We start from the raw sequence: 25,035 nt of genomic DNA on the forward strand, positions 1-25,035 counted from the left end.
GCTCACCTGGGGGTCTCACAGCTGTCCTAGGGATCTAGAACCTGTTCCTACCGCCCTTTCACCCCCCCCCCCCCCGCCCATTCCTTTGTCTCTGTTGAGCATTGTGTCCTGCTGTTGCTTACAGACTGTTCTCAGATCCAGCCAGCTTGACCTGCTTTCTGTTTCTGATGTCAGATGCTCCATCTTTAGTCTCTGAACTTGTCATCCTTCATGTTTCCACGGTGCCCCCACCTGCCCTCCACCCTAGAGCCCCGAGTTCCCTCAGCATCCTGCTGAAGCATCATCTGCATGAGTTCAGCACCTTTCCCTCAGCTCATGCTGTGAGCAGTGAGGTTGCAGCAGTCAAAGCAAAGCAAAACCGAACCTCACACCCAAGGCTCCTCTCACATGTTTGGGAGCCATGGAGATGGGACTCCTAGCTGTAGACTCTGACAGACCCCCGCAATGGAGCTGCACTCCAGGTGCCCTCCCGATGGCCAACCCAGAGGAAGTACTTTGTGCCACCAAAGCTCGAGAGCAGAAGAACTGAGGGAACGGACAAGACAAGCTTCTGGGCTTGACGGAATTCAGTGTGTGAGAAACCCAGCCCTCTTCTCCCCCTGTCCTAGAGCCGCAGAGAGATGGATTATAGCAATTAGCCATGTGGCACTCATGTGGCGACTCCCTGAACTGCCAGCGCCAGGCCAGAGACATGAGAAGGAGATGGAGCAGAACAGGACAGAGATTTCCTTACTTTTCTGTGTGTGTGTGTGTGTGTGTGTGTGTGTGTGTGTGTGTCTCTCTCTGTGTCTCTCTCTCCCTGTCTCTGTCTCTCTCTCTCTTTGTCCCCCCCTCTCTCTGTCCCTGTCTCTCTGTCTCTTTCTCTCTGTCTCTCTCCCTGTCTCTGTCTCTCTCTCTCTCCCTGTCTGTCTCTCTCTCTGTCTCTCTCTGTCTCTCTCTCTCTCCCTGTCTCTGTCTCTCTGTCTCTCTGTCCCCCTCTCTCGGCCCCTCTCTCTCTCTGTCCCTGTCTCTCTGTCTCTCTCTGTCTCTCTCTCTCTCTCTCTGTCTCTGTCTGTCTGTCTCTTTTAAATGAGTAGAAACACTTTGTTACAATTGTTTTCTGACATTTTGAGATTCAGATTCTCTCTCTCCCCCTCCCCAAGGTAGTAAATGGTCTGTTATAGGTGATACCAATGTTTTCGTGCAATACATATTTCCATATTCCCCATGTCATGACAGAAGACATACCAAACACACAACAAAAAACTCACGGCGGAAATAACATGAAAGGTGGCCAGCTTTGATCTGTAATCAGATTCCAACAATTCCGACTTTAGCTGTGGAGAGCATTTCTTATCAGAAACACTTGGGGTGGGTGACCTTGGGATCTTATTTTGCTTATACTAGTTTAGTCCTTCACAGTGGATCATAATCCAATATCTCTGTTGTGGGAGACTTCTTGGGCTCTGATGAATCTTTAAACATGCAGGAGGTTATTGAGTGAATGGCCAGCAGGCAGGTGTAGGTGCAGTTGGCCTTGGTTGGGGAGAAGGGATCCCGAATGTTTATGCCTTAAAGGCCCAGAGACATGTATACATGGCCTGGAAAGGGTGGGGGCAATCCAGGAGACCCATTGGGTGACATTCCCTTGTGAGGCACTTAAATGAACTGGGTTCATTTTCATTTTTAATTGGATTTAGTAATTTGTTATTATTGTCACAAGAATTTATGCTGATATTTTATCTTGCTCAGGACAAGCCAGCACTGAAAGGGTGATATTTTGGTGGTGGCAGGGCTGGAGGTGGGGGTGACTGTTATCGTGTCTAAATCAATACAATGAACCACGGGTTAAAAATGCCATTTTTAAAATTAAATTTTCAGCGTGACATAATGATTCAGAAGCTAAGTAAGCTTCCTTGCAGATGTTATAATTTAAAAACAAATTGATGGCATATTTTATACAAATTAAGAAACCCAACAACTCTATTATAACAAATGTGAGGAAGCCTGCTATTCTCAGCAAACAGTTCAGCCCTGGATGTGTTGAAGTAGACTGGTTGATGACTCCTGTTGCACAAGATACACAGGTAGACGGAAAGCATCCTTGTTGTTGCTGCTGTAGTGATCAAAGGCTGGTTACTGTGTTTGTGTTACTGGACCAAAATGTTCTTCCATGAAACAGACTCCTCCTGTCTTGCAAATGTATTTGATGGAGAAATGGAGCAACTGTCCAGCAGTCTCCTGTTTAAAAACAAGCAAGTTACCAATGCAGGATTTTCATCCTTTTAGCCACTTGTTTTAGGGTCATTTTTATTTATTATTGTAAACCTTACTTTAGAGGTCATGATGTGTGCGAGGAAAGCCATTAGAAAAGTATTTGAGTTAGTAGCTGAAGTGGAGTGCAATGGCACTGTTGTATTTCCCCATCTCCATATTTATTAAAAATGTGATGGATGAGAGATCTGAAGTGATTTTCACTATTGTAGTTCTTGGCTCCACATGTAATGGATAGGACATATAAAGACAGGTCTCTTACACTGTTACAGTTTCATAGCAGAATGAGGGAGGTTTCCCAAGAGGCTTAATTACCTTGAAATGGGTTATAATCTCATCTGGGGGGTGGGAATGATTTTTCCTGTGAAGCCTAGTAGCTCCAAAATGGGATTTTTATATTTGTAACTCTTCAGCTTACTCTACTCTATCCTTCCACCAGAACAATCTAGATTCTTGGTGACATTTTAGAACCAAAAGGTTTTCATCAGCAGTACAGAGGTTTGTGCTTTTTTTTTTCTAGGCTATTCTGCCAAATTTGGAATGATGGCAGTAATAGATTTCGTTAAAAATATCTTTGCCAAGGTTGAAAGATTGACTACATATAGAGAATTTATGGCAAGTATCTATAAGTTCATAGGTTTTTTAAATGTCACACAGCAACCCATGTGCATCCTATGATAGTGGGTTTGTTTGCTATTGTCATTTAACTGGGCTATTATGATTTGGGGATTTTGGTATTTCTTTAAATGTGCATTACCTACTGTACTACTGTTTTTATAAATCTGTTACTTTGTGAAAATCATTTTCACTCACACTGTGGATCATAGTCAAGTTAAAAAGGAAATGGATCTCATTTTTGGGTGAGAAACCTTTGTATTCTACCCCTCCTTGGCTGACATGTTGTGTCACTAATTGTAAGCTATATATTTTTGATTTTTAAACCATTTTTTATTTTTTTCCTTGTATGTGCAATGCAGTGTTTGAATTTCATTTTTTCTTTCATTTTTTGAACTCAAAGCACATGTTACCAGTATTAAAAGGTTTTTCTGATTTGTACTAGGGTAAGTTTAAAATTTCCATTAGCTCTAATGGCAATGCATACTCAAAAGCTTTAGACTATAGAAACCTGCCATTCATTAAAATTATGGGACTTTGCTTAATGATTATGCCTGATTCCAGGAGAAGGGAATACAAAAAGAGCCACTGCACAGTGCCAAAGAACCACAAAGCTAACCTGTACGGTGCCAATTGAGCACAAAGTCAAAGAGACCAAAACCAATCCTGGTGGGATTGATGAGATACTGCACCAAGAGATGGAATTTTATTCAGCTTTTAATTCTCCTCCCAAATCTTTGGTCAAGCAGATTCTTTTCTAATCCTTTCCTCTAAAGCTTTTATTTGCCATGTGATTTAAACAACATTCTGACTTCATTTCTTCCCAGAATTCTAGAAGACTCTGTGGCCAAGTTTTATTTTTCTGGTAGGCTTTGCTTGTAGATGTTTCTGATTTATTGATCTCTTCTGTCTGTCTTTTTCCCAATAGCCCTTTACTGGGAGTTTCTTTATTGTTTGCTAATTTTTCCAGTCTGAAATTTTGTGTTGAGGCTACATATTGCATACTTTAAAAAAATCCTCATCTTTGGGCTTAGAATAGATACTAAGTATCTGTTGAAAGGCAGAAGAACAATAAGGGCTAGTCAATGGGGTTAAGTGACTTGCCCAGGGTCCCACAGCTAGGAAATGTCTGAGGCCAGATTAAAGCCCAGACCTCTCATTTCTAGGACTGACTCTCCATCCACGGAGCCACCTGGCTGTCCCTGTTTTCTGCACACTCCTAAAGGGAATAATGCTGCCTCGCTTGGTTCTGGTTTGTATTCTTTGTTATGTGTTGCTGTTTTCTGCAGCCATGAAGTTCTGTGTTCTTCAAGGATCTCAAGAGTGGTTGGGGCCGAGGAGCTCTCAGAACGGCACTGAAAAAGGCAAAGTCTGATCACTATCGTCCTGGTCTGCTTTTCAAACTCCACGCCCCATTTTTGTCTAGGTCTTCTCTCCGCTCTGCCTCAGTTGAATCAGCCATCCTGGCTGAGGACAGTGGCAAAGCTCCTGGTCCTTTTCAAACTGCTTCAGTGGATTATCTATAGAAATCTATTTCCGCTTACACCTAGGTGACACCATGGATGAAGCAGTAGGCTGGCAATCAGGAAGACTTGATTTTCATGAGTTCAAATCTGGCTTCAGACCCTTAGCAGCTGTGTGACACTGGGCAAGTTATGAATCCTGTTTGCCTCAGTTCTTCACCTGTACGATGAGCTGGAGAAGGAAATGGCAAACCACTGCAGTATCTCTGGCAAGAAAATCTCAAATGTGCTTACAACGTCAGTTTTGAGGGCAGTTAGCTGTCACTGTGGATAGAACACCAGGCTTGGAGTCAGGAAGACCTGAATTCAAATCTGACCACAGATACATGTGTGACCCTGGGCAAGCCCTTGACCCTGTTTGCCTCAGTTTCCTCATATGTAAAATGAGCTGGAGAAGCAAATAGCAAATCAGTAAACATGAAAGAGTCACAGAGCGTTGAACATGCCTCAATGACAAGTTTTATTTTAGGACAGCATGAACACAAACACTTAGCAATATTTTTCCTCTTGCTTCCTGTTTCCAATTTCCTAAATCACTATCATTCTCCCCTTTCTAGAGTTTTCTTAGGTCACCTTACTTCAAAGGACTAGGTCCCATGAGGATCAGTGGCTTGGCCTTGTTCTCTGAAGGCTGAACTGAGTCAGACTTTGAGTTACGGAGTTGTTTGTTCAATACAAAATTCTGCCCCTCTGTCCGTGGAAGACACATCACGTTGCCCACCCACCCAGAAAGGGATGGCTCCCATTCCTCCTTCGACACATCTCTGGGGATGGAGATTGTGGACACGGCTTGCCACCGTGTTGTTAGAACTGTTCCAACTTGAGTTCATTGCTGGCATGACGTGAGGGCCTTTTGCTAATTAATGGGAACGCGGCCTCTTTGGAAGATAACTCTACTTCTCTGTGTCAGCCGGAAACACGGCACACTCGCGATTGCCAGTTTTTAACTTTTCCACCCTTCATTTCCACATATGCTGCTTGGGGCGTGCTCGATTGTACTTTCATGTAAGAGAGGAGAGTCAAAGCCGCAGAAAGTATTCTCCGGCAGATTTTCGCTTGCGAGATTTCTCTTCGAATTTCTCTATGGTTTTACTCAGGAGGATGTAACCCAAAGAGGATACCAGCGATTAAGGGCACAGAAACAAGTCTAGAGACGCTAAAACATGGAAAAGGGGGGGAGGGTAATATTTCAAATCACTAATGGCCTTCTTCCTTGTTCATTCCACTAATATCTTTGTCCAGCTCCATTTCAGGGCATTCCTGAGGGAGGGGACCATGCTAATTCCTACTCTCCATGGCTAGGATAAATTAATGAGTTAGTCAGCTAGGATTTATTAATCTCCTATGTGTTAGAAACTATGTGAAGCCCTTGGGCTTCAAAGAAAGGGTAAGAAAAAAGTCCTTGTCACCAAGGAGCTCGCAGTCTACTCAGGGAGCCAACATGCTAACAACTACATACAAAAAAGACACACAAACACATGTATTTTTGTACATACATGTATGGTGTGTATGTGTGCATCAACAGAAGTTGGGGGTTGTCTTAGAAGAAAGGCACTAAGATTACGGAGGACCCATAGAAGTTTTTTATAGAGAATGAGACTTCGAAGGCAGCCAGGGAAGCTAGAAGGCAAATCATTCGATGAATTCGATGGTGACAGCCAACGCTAAAGCCGAGTCTGAAGATGGAATTTCCTGTGCACAGAGCAGCAAGGAAACAAGAGTCATTGGATCACAGAGTGCATGTAGGTGAGTAAGATGCAAGAAGACTGGAGGGGAACAGCTAAGTGGCTCAGTGGCTTGAGAATCAGGCCTAGAGGCAGGAAGTCTTGGTTTCAAATCTGCCCTCAGACACTTCGGCGTGTCCGTGCGACCCTGGGCAAATCACTTAACGCTATTGGCTACCCCTTACCTGTCCCCTGCCTTGGAACCAATACATAGTACTGATTCTAAGGCAGAAGGTAAGGGTTTTTTAAGAAGAAGAAGACTGTAAAGATAAAAAGAGGCCATGATATGAAGGGCTTTTGAAGCCAAACAGAATTTTATATTTGATACTGCAGGTAATAGGGAGCCATTGATAGTTTATTGACTGAGAATGTGTGTGATATGGTCACACCTGCATTTTAGGAAAATCAGTCTGACAGCTAAGTGGAGGGTGGATTGGACTTAAGGAGAGGCTGGAGGCAGATCAACCAGCAGGCTGTCGAATAATCCAGGGGCGAGGCAATGGGGGCCTGAACTAGGATGGGGTCAGTGTCATAGGAGGGGGAATTTTATAGAAGACTCAACAAACAATTGGATATGGTTGGTGAGAAGGAGGAGACGAGGCCCCGAGATGGTGACTTGAATGACCGGAAGAGCGCGAGAGAGTTTGGGGGAAAGACCACGAGTCCACAGGCGAAGGCAAAGATTCCTGCGAGCTCTCCAGGTTCAGACGTCTATGAGGCAATTGGACATGAGAGACGTTAGTCCTGGATAAGAAGACCTGAGAATCCTCAGCGCGGAGATGATCATCAGATCGGTGGGAGCTGGTTGGACGACCAAGTGAAACAGTACGGAAGGAGAAAAGACCCAGGTGGTTAGTGAGTCTCACCTGGATGAAGATCCAGCAAAGGAGGCAGAGAAGGACCGTTCAGAGAGCAGGAGAAGAACCGAGAAGGAATGGTCAGGAAAGCTCAGAAGGAGGCAAATCTCTCGGGGGTGAAAGGGCAATGGACAGTGCAGCTTCTCCGAGTCTGAAGAGCGATGGAGAGGACTGAGGGGTGGGGAGAGGCCATTAGATCTGGCAGTTCATCAATTGCTCGTAATTTGAAGAGGAAGTTTTTAGCTGAATTAAGAAGTAAGAAGTGAGTCTGTAAAGAGTTAAGAAGAGAGAAGAAATGGAAATGGAGATGGTGGGTCTGGATAGTTTTTTCAAGGCCATTTGCTCCCAAAGGGACAAGAGTTAGCAAGAATGGATGGCTCAAGTGTGGCATCTCTGAGGGTCCGAGAGACACAAGTGTGTCTGTAGGTGGTAGCAAAGCGGCCCATCAACAAGGAAAGACTGAAGATTAGTCAGAGTAGGAATGATAAAGGGGGGTCTGTGGGAGAAGAGGATCAACTGGGATCACTGGTACACATTTGCTTTGGAGATCTTTCCATATGAAACCTGAATGGAGGAGGAGATGGAGGGAGATGGCATCTGGATGATATGAGATGAGGAACAGGGAAGAAGAGAAGACACTTTGCAAATGGCAAAGTTCTCAGCTAAGAGGCAAGGGAGAGAGGAAGCGATGGAAGATTGGACAGAGAACCAAATGTCTGGAAGAGCTGCTCCCATGAGAAGGATAATAAATAAAGGAGCCATAAAAGGATCGCCTTGGTGCAGTAATGGAGAAATTCTTCAGCGGCCTTCAGGAGCATATAAGCAAGGGTGAAGTCAGTGGATGGCTGGAGTAATTCAAGGCTGGGCGATGGACCTGATAGAAGAGGATGCCATAGAGTGCAACTGGTTCATCTTGGATTCAAGATGGAAAAGAAAAGAGAATGTAGCCTGTGCAGTGCGGATGGCCTGGCAAGACAACCCTCTGGTCTGCAGTGCGAAAGGTCAGCTTCCACAAGGGTACGAGCAGAAATTCAATATTCTAGGCTCTGATCATCTCTTTTCAAGGGACCCGGGACAAGATGCAAATAGAAGAGCAAAGGGTAAGCAATAGGATAGGCTTTGGAGGAGGGAGCCTTCTGGGATGGGCATAAAAAGCAGCCTGTTTCCTCTGAAATCTCAGGGCAGTTGACCAGTGTGACATGGACAAGCTGGGCGGCAGTCCTGGCTGTCTCTGCGACCACTGCTTCGTGCTTCTCAGTCTTTGAGGGAGTGGTAGGCTTTGATGGTCTGATTGTTGACGAAATCTGTCTTCTTAAATTGAGCCTTTGAGACAAGAAAAAAGGCATTATGAGTAAGAGAAGTTTTCACAGGAGGAGGAGGAGAAGGAGAAGGAGGAGGAGGAGGAAGAGGAGGAGGGGGAGGGGGAGGAGGACAAGGAGGAGAAGGAGGAGGAGGAGGCATTTAGCCCCACCACTGGGGAATATGGCTCCTCCCATCTTTCAGAGCACTACAGCTTCTCTGGGCTCCAGGCTAAATCCAAGACCAGGAACTCCAGAAGCACTCAGGAAATTCTTAGGTGCAATCTTTCCTTCAGAAGTCTTTCTCTTTCAGAGGATTTCCATTTAAGGCCATCGGTTCCAATAGAATTTTATCTCCAGAGCCAAGTCCCAATGTTGGGGGGAGGAGAGGGAAACTACTCATAACTTCATTCTCTCCTGAAGCCTTTAAGTCTCCAAGATCTTGCCCGCCTGCACGAGGCCGGCTGTTCTTCCTTTTCCCTTAACCCTGGAGAGGGATGATGGGCGTGACACAGTGAGAGGAGAGACATTGGGAAAGGGAAGGAGAAGTCAAGGGTATGAGTAGTCTAGCAAATGGAGAGGCTGGACCCTGAAGAAGCCACAGTGGATGCAGAAACGATTCTCTTGGCCACAGTGGTTGTTCTTCAGGTTGGCACACTTTCTCTCTCTCCTCTGACCTTTAATAAGATTCTTTCCCACAAAAAGAAAATCAGTTTCTCCAGAAGGTGGATTCGAAACAGACTTGAAGCTCAAACACAGAGTCTTATTTCCAAGATTCTTAGGCACATGCCATAAAGTAGGCTTTAGTACTGCCAGTTTAAGAGAGAAAACTGTAGGAGGGATGACAGCCCCGCATCTCAGTCAGTCTGTGGTTAAGCCAAGAACTTCAAGATCAGCCCATTTTCTAGACCCCCAAGCAATGGACTAGAGCCATAAGTCTATTTCTCCAGTCTACCTCATCACAAGAAATTTTGGCCTTCGGAGTCTAGAAAATCATCTTCATCTTATCTGGAGAGTCTTACCAGGACCTCAGTTTTGAAGACTTTCCCTTCTGTCCCAGAATCGATCCCAAGAATCGGTTCCAAGGCAGAAGGGCAGTAAGGACTGGACAACAGGGGTTAAGTGACTCCCCAGGGTCATCTCCAGCCTGGCTCTCTATCCACTTTGGTAACAGCCCAAGAACATTTACCTTTTGATCTAGGGCTTGTTTCTGTTACCTTGCAGCGAGTACTTAATTCAGTAACTTGAAATGCAGAAAATAGGCTGCCAGGATTAGCTTGGGACTTGCTCGAGGCCCTGGGAGGAACCCAGCCATTCCTTGAGGAAACGGGTAAAAAAGCAAAGAACTTGAAGTGAGGGGGCTTAGCTGTGACCCTGGGCAAGTGACTTAGTGCCTCTGAGCCTCAGTTTCCTCCTTTGTAAAATGAAGGTTCTGATCAGCTCAGGAACGGACGAGGCTGCTGACCGGCAGAAGAGGTCTGTGGGGTCTCATTCCTTGGAGCCGGCTTACCTTCTTGTAGGCGTTGTGGAGATCAGCGTGAGACCACAGCGAATACAGCAGCACCGAAGCTGCTTTACTGGCTTTGTTGGAGAGATAGCTGCAAAAGAGAAGAGAAAAGAGCACATTCTCCCAAGGGAAATGAAAGCTCTGCAGAGAAGCCCTCTGGCCATTGGAGAGGCCTCACGGCTTCGGGCTGTGCCCCTTCCATGCCACCGTGACGAGAGGCATTTCTGTTTTACTTGGATTACGACAGTGCTGACGTGGGCAGAATGCCGGAGTCAGAAAAGCCCAGGTTCAAATCCTGCCTCAGACACTGACTAGAGTGGCCCGATGCTGGGCGGTCACTGAATGGTCTGCCTCATTCCATCATGTTGTAAAATGGGGGAAATAATACCGATCTCGAGGGTCGTCGTGATGACTTCGTCCAGGGCTCCGCCAGCTTGGAAGAGGCTGACATGTTCCCTGTTGTTTCCCTTGTGCCTGAGCACAGGAGATCTCAGCACCAGGAGAAGTTGCTGCTGTATAAAGGGTCTGGGGGCTAACAAGTCTGCATTTCCAGGCCTACAGGTCACAGCCGTCTGTCTGTTATTACAATAATGGCTTCTTAGAGCGTTTGGCTCCTGTGTGTGCCGTAAGCCAGATTTGTTCTAACCTGGAAAGGGCTGTACTGGCGGGCTTACTGACTCCCTGTTTCCCCTGCCACAAGCAGTTTGCTTCTGAATTGTTCAGCCTTTCGAGCTAGAAATGAGGGATCTGGACCCCCCTAGACAGGAGTCAGAGCTCTTCCCCCAAATACCCAGGGGTTGTAATGGCGGCCAATGTTCTTTCTTGAACCAGGACTGACACGATTTACCCCAAACTACTAGGGTGTCGGCTTTGCCTTTTTCCTACTTTCTTCCCTGTCGCATGATGAAGAGGGATTTGAGGCGATCCATATGGAGCCTCCCTTTTCCCAAATGGCATCAGTGTGTGATGTTAATGGCACGACCAATGGCTCTACCCATGTGGGGATGGAGTCCATGACTGCTACCTCATTGGCACCACGGAAGCATGATGGGTATGAGTGTTATAGTTGGGAGGCCAAAGGACGCTGGAATCCAGAAAGAGGCATTATGGGAGGAGATGATGAACAAAGCCAAGGAAACAGGATTTATCTGTTATTCACATTTCCCTATACTTGCCTCTGGCCAACTGGCATGAGGTCAGCTTTTCAGATGGGAGTGGGGAAACCATATTGAGACCTTTAGGGCCCTTGTCCTCTGGGAGGTTACCTGGATCTTAGCTGGCTTCCTGCTCCTTCCTCCTCAGTTACTTTGGTCTGGTCTACATTTCTACGGTGCTGTTAATGCAAACTAAGACCTGTTTTCCGTCCTGCCCAGTCTGACTGTAAGAGGCACAACCGGGGGTTCCAGGGAAAATCAACATATTTACGCAATGAAACACCAGCCAAGAACTTTAGGATTTTGGTTCCTGTAGATTTTTCAGAATCGAATAGAGATGGAAGCATCTGAGATGACAACTTCTTCATTTACCTGAAGGCAAAGGGCTAGATCCTAATTGTTTCCGTTTGAGGCAACGAGGTAAGGCAGTGGATAGTCAGGAAGATTTAAATTCAGATCTAGCCTCGGACGCTAGCTGTGTGACCCTGAGCAAGTCACTTCCCCTCTGTTTGTTTGTGTCTGGCACATAGGAAATCCTATATAAATACTTATTCCCTTTCCACACTAGTCATATCACCTAGACATTCTGAAAGAACCAGTCTCTGATATGTGCAGAGAGTATTACTTAAAAGAAATTCGAGTGAGTGAGTGTGTGTGTGTGTGTGTGTGTGTGATGTAGGATCATGATCATCATTTTAAAATATTTTTAAGACTTACATGGAAGAAGGATTATAATTGTTTAAGTTAATCCAAGGGAAAAGGAAATATGTAGAAGGCAGATTTCAGGTCAAAATAAGGCAGAATTTAGTCACAAAAATGGATTTTTTGGAGAGTGAGTTCATCATCAATAGAGGTATTTAAGGAGATAATATTTACTTATTTCTTGAAGGGATTCATTAATATGCCAAATTAGAAGAGAGAACGTCTAAGGTCTCTTCCAAGACGACTCACCTGTCACCCACACTGATAGCTATAATCTTCAGAAAGCCTCCGGTATTCAGAAGATCTTGGGCATTCTGCTGGCTATTCTGGATTAAATTGTTCAAGGTGTAACAGGCAGAAGCTGTAGTCTCAATGAGCAGATCAGAATTTGGTACTGTGTCAGGAATTATGGAAACCAAATCAGGCAGAGTCTCTCTAGCTGCAAGAGAAAGCACAATATTGATTAAAAACATTTGCTATATCCCCAAAATTGAAGCTCAAATTGGAGTTTATAAAAATAGGTTAATAAAATCCATAATAATAATTCTGATGCCTTCAACACAAGTTCTCACGAAACTGTATTTATTTCTTCCTGTTTATATTTCTTTTAATTATTCATTTTCATAGATCTCTGCTCCTTCTCTCCGGTTGGATTGTATGTGCCTTCAGAGCAGGAAGTCTATTTCTTGGTGTCTTCAAAAACTCTGGATATAGTGTTCTTTTTTTCCCCCTTAAAACTCTTACCTTTCATCTTAGAATCAGTCCTGTGTATTAGTTCTAAGGCAGAAGAACAGGAAGGGCTTAGCAACGGGGGTAAAGTGACTTGCCCAGAGTCACACAGCTAGCAAGTGTCTGAGGTCAGATTTGAACCCAGGACCTCCTGTCTCTAGGCTTGCCTTCCCTTCACAATAGGAAACTGAGATACTTAAAGACAGCCAATTAAGTATCTAACCCAGTTTCCTATAGTGGATATCACCACCCATCAGCTGAAGCATATTAGATTGTGTTACAAATCTATATTCTAATTTTATCTGTATCTTTAACTTTCAAGTGTATCACTTGTACATAACCTATTGTTGGATTCTGGTTTCTAATCCATTCTTTTATCTGCTTCCATTTTATGGGTGAGCTCATCCCATTCACACTCACAGTTATGATTATTTCCCTCCATCCTATTTTTTTCTGTTTATTCTTCCCTTTTTTAAATCTTGTACCTCCTCAAAAGCCTATTTTGTTTCTAACCACTGCCTTCCTTAATCTGTCCTCTCTTTTATCACCTCCACTTCTTTCTCCTTCTATTTTCCTATTGGGTAAGATAGATCTCGATATACATATGTGTGTGTAGTGATTCCTCTTTAAACCAATTCCAATGTCTACATAAACTCTTTTTACATGCTGTAATAATGACAAAGTTTTTAAGAGTTACATGAATCACCTTCTCACATAGCATTGTATTGAATTCCTTATTCTTTCATTTTCATGTTTACCATTTTATGCTCCTATTTAGTCTTGTTGTGAATGTCAAATTTTTTATTTTCAGCTCTGGCTTTTCATCAGGAATGCTTCAGAGTTCTCTATTTCATTAAGTAACCATTTTTCTCCTTAAAGGATTATACTCAGTTTTGCTGGGTAGTTTATTCTTAGTTGTAATTCTACCTCCTTTGCCTTCTGTAATATCATATCCCAAGCCCTTTACTCCTTTTACATGGAAGATCACTAAATGATCTTGGCTGTGGCTGCACAATATTTTAATTATTTCTCTATGTTTTGCTTGGAATATTTTCTTCTCGACCTGGGAACTCTGGAATTTGGCTCTAATATTCTTTGGAGTTTTTATTTTAGGATCTCTTTCAGGGGGCAATTGGGGGATTCTTTCAATATATATTTAATCCTCTGGATCTCTAAGATATTAGGCAGTTTTTCTTAATAATTTCCTGAAGTACAATGGTTAGGTGGTTCTTTTTCTTCTCTTTCTCCTTCTCCTTCTTGTCATGGCTTTTGGGTAGTCCATAATTCTTAAATTATCTCTCCTCAATCTACTTTTCAGGTCATTTGTTTTTCTGATGAAATATTTCCCATTTTCTTCTATTTTTTTCATTCTTTTGATATCATTTTATTGTTTCTTGATGTCTCATGGAGCCACTGGCTCCCTTAAGCAGCAGAAGTGGCCAAATGGAAAAAAGGTGTGAAATCTAATTTTTAAGAAATTATTTTCTTCAATAATGTTTCACACCTTTTTTTCTATTTGGCTAATTCTGCTGCTTAAGAAGTTCTTTGCATCAGTGAATTTTTGTGCCTCTTTTACCATTGGCTCAATTCTGCTTTTAATGTGTTTTCTTCAATATTAGTTAGGGTGCCTCTTTTACCAGGCTTTTAATTCTCTTTTCATCATTTTCTTGCAATGCTCTCATTACCCTTTCCCCTTCCATTTTTCCTTGGGACTCATGCTCCTGCCACTTGACCATGACTGTGACCCTGACCATGTGAGCATCAACATCATTGCCAAGTTCTTCTCATTTAGCATCAACAATATTTGAAACTTTTACTCGAGGGCAGAAATATGGGCTTAAAATTTACTTGTAATAATAAATTCTGATCTCAGAAAAAAACTTCAATAATAAGGAGGAATAATAAAAGACTAGTTACACAAATATTCAGTTCAGAAACTGGGGGTGGGGATTTCTACTATTAAAGTGGTAAAGTCCTTAAATGATGGCACTTTGATATTGAATGGGACAAGACTACAAAAGAAAAGTGTACCAAGAGAGAAGTCAGTGAAATCGATCCAAGATGAAAGTCATTGAGTGATCCAACAAATGACATGGAAGTAATAGCTGAACCCCTCTTGTGAAATGAAAAAGTGTGAAATTCAAGGACCTTTCAATCAGTAGCCCATAATAGCTTAAATCAAAGCACGAGTAGTTTACTGGAAAAAAACTGTTTTGCTAAATAATGGAAAGACCAGAAATCTAGTTCAGAACTTTACAACTCTTCCTTATTTCACGGTTTACAACTGAATCCTGATACACATATACATATGTGCATGGCTTTCTGTGTGTGAATATATGCATACACATACACATATCTGTAATATGTGTTAAGCAGCGATTTATGATAGCATATCTTCATGATATGCGGCATTTATATTTGGTATGTATATTATATACATGCATAATTTATTCATATGGAATATGAAAGCAATTTTTCTTTGGAAATATTTTTTAAGGATGAGACATTTCATTTCAAGAAATAAAAAACCCCAGATCTAAGGGAATCACATCTTCCCTGGTGTGACTGAAGACCACAGAGGACACTAACGAGAATGTCTTAATCATTTTGATAGTACAATGAATCATAAATTCATTGAAAGACTTTCCATTCCTGAAGTTTTTCCTTTAAATTTGGAGCACTTTTGTCAAATACTGTCTTTGGCTAAACTAAAACAATACCATGAAAGACTTGGGTATCTAATTGCCTTTATTGCCATCTCTGATCCAGTACCACAAACAAAAATCCCAACAGAACTTCCAATTTTCCAGTTCCCTGGAGCAATGGGAAAAATACCAGATTTTAGCAATACCAGAAAATATATGTCTCTTTCAAATGATCTTCATTTACTTTTGTTTTACGTATGAAATTCCACTGAATGGTCCGAAAATGGGTCAAAAATCAGTATCAGATTAGATGAAAGTGAAGATAAGATGACATCATAGTAGACTGTAGCAGCAGCAAATCTAGCCTACCTAAATAAGCTGTTGGGTGGAACAAAAGGGAAATAAATGAAAGGAAAAGCCGTTGGCTCTTTCGCCATTTTTAGGTGGGAAATCTAAGCAGTCACCACAGTGAGGGCCCCCCAAAACCAATGAAAAGGGAAGAAACACTTGATTTATTGGCTTTGTCATGGCAAAGACAACATACAATTAGGGTTCATTATGAAAGCAGTATATGGAAGATGACTATTAACTTCCTGAAGATTTACGAAGAGCTTTAACCTCTTTCCTCATTTGGTTCTCCTAATACCAGGGAAGCAAGTGCTGTCATCATCTCCATTATACGGAGGAGGGAGCTAATTCCCAGAGGTTAACTGGCTGGCTTAAGGGAACACACCTAATGGTGCCCAAGGGTTCTGGCTCCAATTGCAGCATTTTATACACTCGCTGCCTGCTAAATATTGCTTCAACCTCAGAGGTTAGCCTGTGACTCAAATGAGACATGCCAAGGGAAGTTGTCAGTGGAATAGAAGGAGAATAAGTGGACACCGCGTGGCGCAGATCTGCCAATGCGTCTTCAGAAATCGACTCTCTTTAGCAACGTCACGAAGACCACTTCCTGCGGACTCCATGCTCTTAACGATCAATAGATGAAGGATGACGTTTCTTCCTAATATAGTGAATTGGTTCCACTGTGGTTAATCCAAGGTATGCCCCAACCTAGAGTATTTTCTATTGTAGAATGACAGAAAAGTGAGATTATGAGTTGCAGCTTGCCCAGTAAATAAGAGCCAGTTTAGGCGATGCCAGGCACATAGCACGACAGAGTCCGTGGATCTCTCATTGAAAAGTATTGACATGGACTCCTATGCAGGCAGAAATGGATTTCTCCTTCTGGTCATTGGGATCATATGACAGGACGTGGGATTTCCCACCCTTAATCAAGGCATTAGGGAGGGACTAAGAGAATGATAGACACTTCCTCAGTTGGATGGGATGGTTAGGGGAGGGCGGAATAAAGAGCTTCCAGCACTGTATTTAATGATCACAGGGCAGAATTTCTTTGTCTTTGATCATCGATCGATGCTGGCTATTGTTAGCGATTTTCTTATGCAGAACCCAGGCTCTTGGAATTTTTAATCATCATAGGAATTAGCAATGGCACTTGGGAAGAACTGGAAAGAGTTGCTGGGCATGAGCAAATATGTACAGAAGTCTGGGCGGGGGAAGGGGAACAAATGGGAAGATTCAGTTATCAACTTCTGACATATTTTAAAAGGGGAGATTCCAAGAGTGGGGGGAAATCCGAGTAGCATTACCACCCCAAAGCATCTCGACAAAGCCTCTGGACAATCGTCTATGCAGGCACATTATCTACATCCTTGATAAAATTATGAGAATGAAAACTCTGTACAGGAATGAAGGGACACTTCAGTAGTTCAGAGAGTCGCTAATGATGGTGCAGGCATGGCAATCCCACCTAAATCGATTTAGAGATTTAGTGCTATGTAAAGCATTTTCTAAGGAAGTACTTTTGGAACGAGAAAAAATGATAGCATTCATTTTGGGAAAAGTTACTATTAATTTGTACTCCTTTTTGGCCCCCCAAAACAACCTGTTGATTTTGAAGCTAAAATAGAGTTTGATGTTGATGAAGCTCAAATTGTACCTCTCTAAGGGCAAGGGTGGAATCTTTTGGGTTTGGTAAAGACTGACCAGGTGGAGACAAGTGCTTTGTTTTATCTGTAAATCCGGGTTCTCTTAGGTAAGGAAGTCAGCCATCCTGGGAGTCACACTTCTCAATGCTCTGTGGTCCGGACCGAGGTCCGAGTCCTCCAGTCAGAAGGGCTCAGGGCAGGGACATCCCGAAGAGCAGAAATTGATGGAAAGGAAGGAAGTGGGCCCATTTTCCTGGAACCAGGGACTCAGGAGTGCACATTGTCTGTTTCTGGGCTGGTTTAGCTGCTCACAAAGACAGATGTGTAAGAGCTAGCTGGCAACACATGACGAATATCTGTCTATATTTTTGTCTGTCTTTCTCTCTGGCCTGCTTTCTGCTATTTAATGAATGATTATAAAATTAAGACATGGTCTCCAGAGAATTTTAATCATAACAATCTGGAAGAAGAAAAGGCCTAAACTCCCAAGAGAAACAACGAGGGGAAAATAAGAAGGAAGGGAAGATAGTATTACAAGACCAACATTGAAACCACTTAAATTATTTGGTTTTGGCTAAAAACCAGAAAATTAGATGTATATATAGAACAGCGTAGACAAGCAAGAAACAGAAGCAGTAGAAAAAAGTATTCTATAATAGGAAAAACTACAAAACCTAAATTACTGAGAGAGGGACAACATTTTTGAAAAGAATTTCTGAGAATATTGAAGGCAGTTCATAAGAAATTGGAATGAAACCAATATCTTCCACGAACTCAGTCTAGATATGCAACCTGCATATCAAAGGCTGCCCTAGGAGGAAGGTAGAAAACATTGTGAGGTACCTTTCCCAGCCATGGCTATGGGACGCATTCTTAACCATGCAAGGGATAAAGGCATCCCATCAAGAAAGATAAAGTGGTCCATTCAAAATAATACAAAAAAGGTTTTTGCAAGAATCACATGAATATATTAGAAGAAAAATAGAAATGGCAAAATAGGGGAACTATGAACGGGTATGATATCTAAAAATATTAAGGGAACTGACACAAATATAGGACATGAAAGGCCATCCTCCAATACCTATGGGATGAAAGGATCTGAAGAGATAGTTTTCCCAGAAATTCTGGTCATTCTGTTATCAATGATCATTGTTAAACATAATGATTGGTTACTTCTAGGAATTACTCGTCACTCGGCATGTCATTATTAAGCTTCCATTTAAGGTGTGTAGCATTAGCTTATGCTCCCTATAGTAATTATTCTTTTCCTACATTTACTGTATACTTAGTGCTTTTGCTCCTTTGCTTTTATAATTTCTTTATGCCCAAGCAAGGCTTTATTTTTGTACATGTACTGTGTGGTACTTATGGATATGCATATTCTTTTGTGATTTTTCATCCTTCGAGTCTCTATTTTATCTTGTACACCACAGGTATATTTTTCTCATTGTTTTAAGGCAATTAACTGTGAATGAGATAACTTATTGCTTATTCTTTTCTTGATAACTGAACGTATTTTCCTTTCTTGAGCTTTGGGGGCGTTCGAAAGCTGAATATTTTGTTCACTTCTGGGTTGTTTTTGTTGTTCCGAAATGTCTCAAAGGACTCTCTTGAACATCTGTCTTTTGGTTCTTTTGTCATGAGGTTCAAGTGGGTTGCAGCTTGAGGTCCTTAATTTAAAGATACGCCATTCCATTCCCTCCTATAAATTCTCGTGCTCTAGAGCACTTCTGACTCATTCACAGGCTTTCATGTTTGAAGGAGTTGCTAGCTAATTCAGCACCTCTGCAGTTTTGCTAGTTGGATGGAGAGACTGGTGGGTCTTCAAGGTGGAGCCATTGAAGCTGGGGGGAGTAGAGGCGTTCAGCCACATGGTGGCAGTTTTTAGCCAACCCAATGACTCTTCGGCTCTCATCCTTTCCCCATGGGATTGGGGAGAATCTGTGCCTCCTCATTTTTATAGACTACGGTGTGTTTAGTAAGAGTCACTGGAGCCGGACTGTAATCTCCTGCTCTAAGCACAAGACTGTGAGTTTGAGTTAACTTGTTTTCCCCGCCATTGGGCTGTGGGGGCTGGTGAAGGTATTCATGTTCTCCAGGATTCATGCACAAGGTTTGATTATTTTTTGATTGGCTGCAGTTGGGATCTGGAAGTTAAGAGTGTCATCTTCTGTGTAGTTCACTGTCACTAACTGCTATCTAGTCACAAATCATTTTCTTTTGGTCAAATTGAGCAGGTTCAAGCAAAGAGTTTCCAGAAGACATTTGTAAACATTAATCACTACATCAAGCCTGGTCCAAAGGACTATGAGCAAGAGAAATTAAAATGAAAATGCCCCGGGAAAACAGGCAAGATAAGAAAGGATGGGAAGAGTCAATGTTTCAGGGGCTAGAGCAAGATACTTGGACTCATGCCTAATTAGAGGATCTGAAAAGTGCAATTTCAATTTGGAATTATACAAGAAGTTACTAAGAGGATCTTTGAGCTTCTTTGACTTTCCTGGGAATTCTGGCTCAAAAAAATCAAAGGCAGAAACATGTCTAGCATATCTCAAAACATTTACATAGCACTCTTTCTGGAAGCAAAGAACTGGATACAAAAGAGATATTCAACTGCTGGGGAACAGCTAAAAACACTGCAGCATATACTACATGTCATGGAACATTATTGTGTAACACGACACAGCGTCTCAGAGGAATTCTAGGAAGCTTAGTTTGACTGATATAGAGTGAAACTCAGCAAACTCAAGAAAAAAATAAATAATTAAGATTACCAAGCCTAGAGATGGGAGGTCCTGGGTTCAGATCTGGCCTCAGACACTTCCTAGCTGGGTGACCCTAGGCAAGTCACTTAACCCCCGTTTCCTAGCCCTTACAGTTGTGAAAGGAAATTCTTTATTCTCTTTGTCTATTTTGAGTTAATCAATCTAAGAAACCCTTTCTTAACACTTTGTTAAGAAAATTCACAAGTCACTTACTTGGAGAGCTCTGCCCTTTTAACCCAAATCAATCAGAAACTTGTGAATCCTTTGATAAGAGTTGACACTTCAGAGGATGAGAGGTGGATCCCACAGACACTTCCCCCCTGGGCAGTGCTAGGTAGTTTGGAAGCTGTGAAGAGTGGAAGGGACAGGAGGTGACTATAAAAAGTCCTAAAAGTCTTTGGCTTGAGTCTTCAGCTTGGAGCTTCAGCTGGTGACCTGCCTCTTGGAGGTGACTTTGGACTTGGACAATGGCTCTTGGGTGAGTGAGTAGCTGGCCTTCCTTTCCTGGCTTCTGGAGAGATTAGTTCTTGAGAGGCCTTCCCCTCTTGGAGGAAGCCAAGTGGGTGGAGCACCAGGTCCTCCAGTTGAGGGTTAACAAGCCCTACTGGGCTGAGCCAAGCACCAGAGCAGTGTTTAGTGTAATAGGTTAGACATCTTCTCTACCCTTTTTTTTTTTACATTTCTTTATTTTCACTCTTTCCACCTCTTTGTATTAATAGTCATTTTGACTTGAGCTATAATATTTTCAATCTGTGCCCACCGTATTATTTTAGAATTCTCACATATTTAGTCAAACCCCTAAATTTAATTCCTTACACAGCTCTTCTGCCTTGGAACCAGTACACAGCACTGATCCTAAGAGGAAGGGAAGGCGGTAAAAAAGATTACCAGAAGGGAGTTGAACTGAGAAATAAAAAAACTATTGAAATTCCTGCAGCATCAACAACCAAACATACCTGCAGCAGGGAGAAGAGGGATGGCTACATGGAATACTGTCTGTACATTGTCAGATCAGTTTTTTGTTTTTCCTTCATTGCTTTTTGTGGGCACAAAGAAAATCTTGGTCTTGAGGGTGGGTGGGCAATGACTGAGTCAGTCTTAAGGGTGGGTGGGCAATGCCTGACATAAGGACAAAAGGCATTAAGAGAACTATTTACAAAATACAATCTGAACAGCAGCTCATTGTCTGGATTTTAGAAATGACATTCTATAACAGCCCACAGCATCCCGATGACTGAGAGGTGCAGAGACGATCATACTCAGGTTTGCTTGTTAATCACTGAAAATCATTTGACTTGGTACAGCAAACTGCAGCCTTAAAAATTCTCTTTGAAGAAGGCGTTTGCTATCGTGCGTGCTAAAATGATATAAGATTCCATGACACGGGGGACCCTGGAGATAAGTTATCTGGATTCACCAATCCACTGAAGATGAACAAAAACGAAGGAGAGTATCAAAAGCTTAACATAGGGAAACGTTTGCCAGTGCCTTGGAGATGCAAGATGAAGTCCAAATAGAAGTGAGATCTATTGATGAAGAGATTCCCCAATCCCCTACCTATGTCTATTTACAGGAAATGTACTGTTAATTACAACTGATCCCCCAAATGCTACAAGGTCTTCTCAACGAAACCAGCTGGCACTAAACTGAGATGGACCGACTCGTCTACACTGGGAAATCCACATGAATGCAGAGGGCATGGTGCCCCAGTGATGGCGAGCAGGAAGGCAGACAGGGAACCCCATTGAGTTAGTCCACGCATGCCCATGCCCTGAGAGGTATCACAGAAAAACAGTACATTGGACTCAGATCTGAAAAGGAAGACCGTATGAGGCTGGATTGCGTTTGGGAAACTGCACTATGATAGCCAAGATCTTAGAGGATCCTTACTGACCCCAAAGCCATCTCTTTTACAGCACTATTCATTCTGCTGTTGAAATGATGTGGCCCAAAACCGTGGACCGTCACAACTCCTGAGAGTCCCGATTACGGACTCCCCAAAGAAAAATGGAATGCATGTGCGACCCAAAGGGCAATGGAAACTTCTTCAATAGTTTATGTGACTAAATCAAGGAGGAATAAAGAACTAAGTGGCATGAGGAAAAAAGGAATTTGTTGAATACGTGACCCTGGACAAGTCACTTAACCCCCATTGCCTAGCTCTTACCACTCTTCTGCCTTAGAAGCAATACGTTATATAAATCAATCAATAAATTTATAAATAAAAATTAAAAGTGAATTTCATTTAATTCTAATGAATCCCAAACAACCAAAATCCTAGGCACAAAACCACCATATTCTACATTATTCAATGACTGAAGATTTTTCTGTTCCCCTTTCTTGCACTATTTCCACAACAATTGGGGATTTGAATACACCAAACACAGATTCTTCCACGCGTTTCGGGAAATACTCACCAATTTCATTCTGGAGAGAAAAGTTCCGAGACAAGTTCCTGAGCAGGGAGACGGCCGTCTTCTTCACGCTGAAGTCACTTACGTGCAGCATCTTTCTGGTGTGCTGGAGGCCGTTCTCCTTCTGGACGACGGTCTGGGCCACGGCAGACGGCATCTAGGCAGGAGGCACACGCTATCAGGGCTCTGGGGGGCATTCAGCTCCCAGCGAGCTGAGAGGTACGTTTTCAGAACTGTCTGTCAGTAATGACCGCGCAGCTCTCAGCCCCCAAGAGTAAATGCCGTTGTCAGCCCAAGTGCCCGTTGGAGATCCCCTGCTCGGGAGCAGACCCAGAGCCTCGGGCAGGCTAACCTCAGAGCTCCAGTCCCTTGCCCTGGTGCTGCTTGGATCCAGGGCACTGACAGAAAAGAGCAACAAGTGGGGAAGAGGAATGATGGGAAAGGTGGGGTATCCGTGCACGGAGAGTGGCCTTGTTGGGGTCCCCAGGGCAAGTCTGGACACTCAGGCATACTTGTGGGAGATTTCCCGAGGTCAGCGTCCAGACCTGGGATCACCAGCATCACCGCCTCTGTCCTGGGGAGAAGCTTAGTGACTGCCACCCTGGTGCCGAGGACGAGGACGAGAAGCCTCGGACCAGGCGGAACTCCCCGACAAGGTCCTGATGGGAACCTTCTCGGTCCCAAGGTTGGCTGAAATGGAACGTGGCTGAGCTACAGAAGGAGGTTCAAGTCATGTATTAAGGGAGAGGGAGAGATCGTCTGATTTGAGGTAGGAAAGACCTCGGGAAGCTCAGGAGGTGTGAGGTGCGCCCCGGAATTATAGAGGGGAATGCTTTAGCAGGAGATGACTGGAGAGGAGCCACTTTCCCAGCCTGCCCTTGTGCTCATCAGCCCTGCAGGGTCCCGAGGGTGGCTCACGACTGTCCAGCTCCCTCGAGGATTCTGGGAATGGGAGGGATTTCCTCAAACTGTGGCCCAGGAACCCCCAAGGGGCTTGTGCTGTGCTTCTCCCTGACTAGGGGCCATGGTTCACTTTAGAAAGAGGACCATTGACTGAACAGCTCCAGCACAGCCACATGTTACAGAAGCATCCCTGGTAAAACGAGCAGCCTCTCAGAAGTGGGGCCAGTGGGCTCCAACACACCAAAATGGCGCCACGAATGAGGGAGGCAGGATTCTATCAATCTAGCCATTTCAGAGCTCAGTACAGACAACCGCATCCAGAGAGAACTATCGACGTGCATCCCAAAGCCAACCCCGACATGCTTTCTAGCGGTCAGCTTTAAATGGGCCGCAGCCTCACTCACTGGTGGAAGGAACAGCCAAGAACTGACCGTGCGGCTCAGAAATCTGTATAGCGCTCACAGACAAAGATAAGCTGAATTCAAGGCTCTTTCTCTTCCTTTGACAAAAGCGCGAACAAGGAAGAAGACTCACCGGCCCACTTCCTGCAGTGAGATTCTGGAGGGCCCCCAAAGAGGCTTCTTGCGTGTAGTTCCTGATACTTTTGGCTATCAAAGACAGATACATCCTTATCACAATGGAGTGCCACAGCCATTCCACGCCTTTAGGGTTACTCTTTTCCTCCGGCAACGGGATGTCCTGGTATTGCTAGTCAGGCAAACACAACAGATTCTAGAATGAGCATATTTCAACCACGCTTGCAAATCTGCTCACATGAGAAGAGATCGCTCCCGTTTTCTAAAGGAGAAACAAAGATCGGAGAAGCAGGGCTGGTGACGGAAACAGAGGAAGAGAGAGTGGAAGGTTCCTCTTCCCAGGAATGTGCTCAACAACCAGAGCCACCCAAGGCACACATGGCACCTCTAAGGTTCGTCTGCTTTGCATCACTCCCTTAGGTCTAAAAAATCGACAAACACTAAATCAAGGCGTCGTTTTGGAGCATTTGCCCATTTCTGAGGCGTACATGAAACACAAGTTTTTATTTACATGAAAATCAGCTCCGCACTCATCCGATTCAAGCTGATTCCAGCATTCGCCAGTGCCTCAACTCAACTTACTCCTCCAGAAGAGGAAATTTCCTCTTCGAAACTTCCCCAGGAGCACCCCGTAGGCATACAAGAAACTAGGAAGAGGCTGACCCGGAATGCCTTTTGTGAGGTTGGTAAATCCCTAGTGAAAAGCAGCCACCCAAATACTAAGGGAAGGCTCTGGATCATGCGTTTGGATGGGAGGGCCTTAAAAGTAAGTTCTTTTATAGGTGAGCAAACTCAAGTCAAGAGAGGCGACTCACTAACTGGTCCAGATGAGAGAGGCAAGGCAAGATTTGAACACAGCTCTTGTACTTCAAATCGAGTCCCATTTCTCCTCTGCCATGTGGCCTATCCAAGGGGAACATAAACTGGACAAGTCATTACAGATTACTTTTTACTCTTTAAAATGATTAAGGATTAAAATCATGATCAATTTTAACTCTTCTTTGGCCAAAGTGCATCATTAAAGTTAATTTATTTCAGAGAATAGTTGAACCAGACACATAATCTGAGGCTTCTTCTTCAAATGAGCAACAGAAAACTTTGTGATACGGCCAATCTGTGTTCAAATGTTATGGATTTTCCCAGATTTCCTTGAAGTAAATGAAAAATATTCAGGATTCAAAATCAAGGCACCAGCAACTCCCCTTCAATGCTGACTGTATGCCTGGTGACGTGAGTGAGGCGTGGAGGTTGCTGGAGTAAAAGAATTCAGCGGCTCACGAGGGGACCTCACAGAGTCTGGAGCGCATCGGGGCTCTTTAGTGTCGAGTTTGCGAATGTAACGAGCCCGTACTGTTTGCTTCAAGCCTGCAGAGCAAGCTGAGAGGGATCAGAAGCCTGTATTATATACAAGCAAGT

The 25,035-nt window shown here is 43.5% G+C and overlaps 1 protein-coding gene across 3 annotated transcripts in view; it reads right to left on the minus strand.

Annotated features, from left to right (window-relative positions):
* Nucleotides 1–4,827: 4,827 nt before the first annotated feature.
* PKP2 (plakophilin 2) overlaps nucleotides 4,828–25,035 on the minus strand; it is a 101,833-nt gene continuing 81,625 nt past the window's right edge. For all 3 annotated transcript variants that reach the window (XM_056797380.1, XM_001363606.4, XM_056797378.1), the window contains exons 9-13: nucleotides 23,618–23,791; nucleotides 22,184–22,337; nucleotides 11,883–12,072; nucleotides 9,781–9,868; nucleotides 4,828–8,295 (exon numbers count right to left, since the gene is read on the minus strand). In XM_056797380.1, coding sequence (XP_056653358.1) covers nucleotides 8,227–8,295; nucleotides 9,781–9,868; nucleotides 11,883–12,072; nucleotides 22,184–22,337; nucleotides 23,618–23,791 — 675 coding nt within the window. In that variant the 3' untranslated portion in view covers nucleotides 4,828–8,226. The remainder of the gene's footprint in view (nucleotides 8,296–9,780; nucleotides 9,869–11,882; nucleotides 12,073–22,183; nucleotides 22,338–23,617; nucleotides 23,792–25,035) is intronic.

This window comes from Monodelphis domestica, chromosome 5 (assembly GCF_027887165.1).
Source record: "Monodelphis domestica isolate mMonDom1 chromosome 5, mMonDom1.pri, whole genome shotgun sequence".
Taxonomy (NCBI): domain Eukaryota; kingdom Metazoa; phylum Chordata; class Mammalia; order Didelphimorphia; family Didelphidae; genus Monodelphis; species Monodelphis domestica.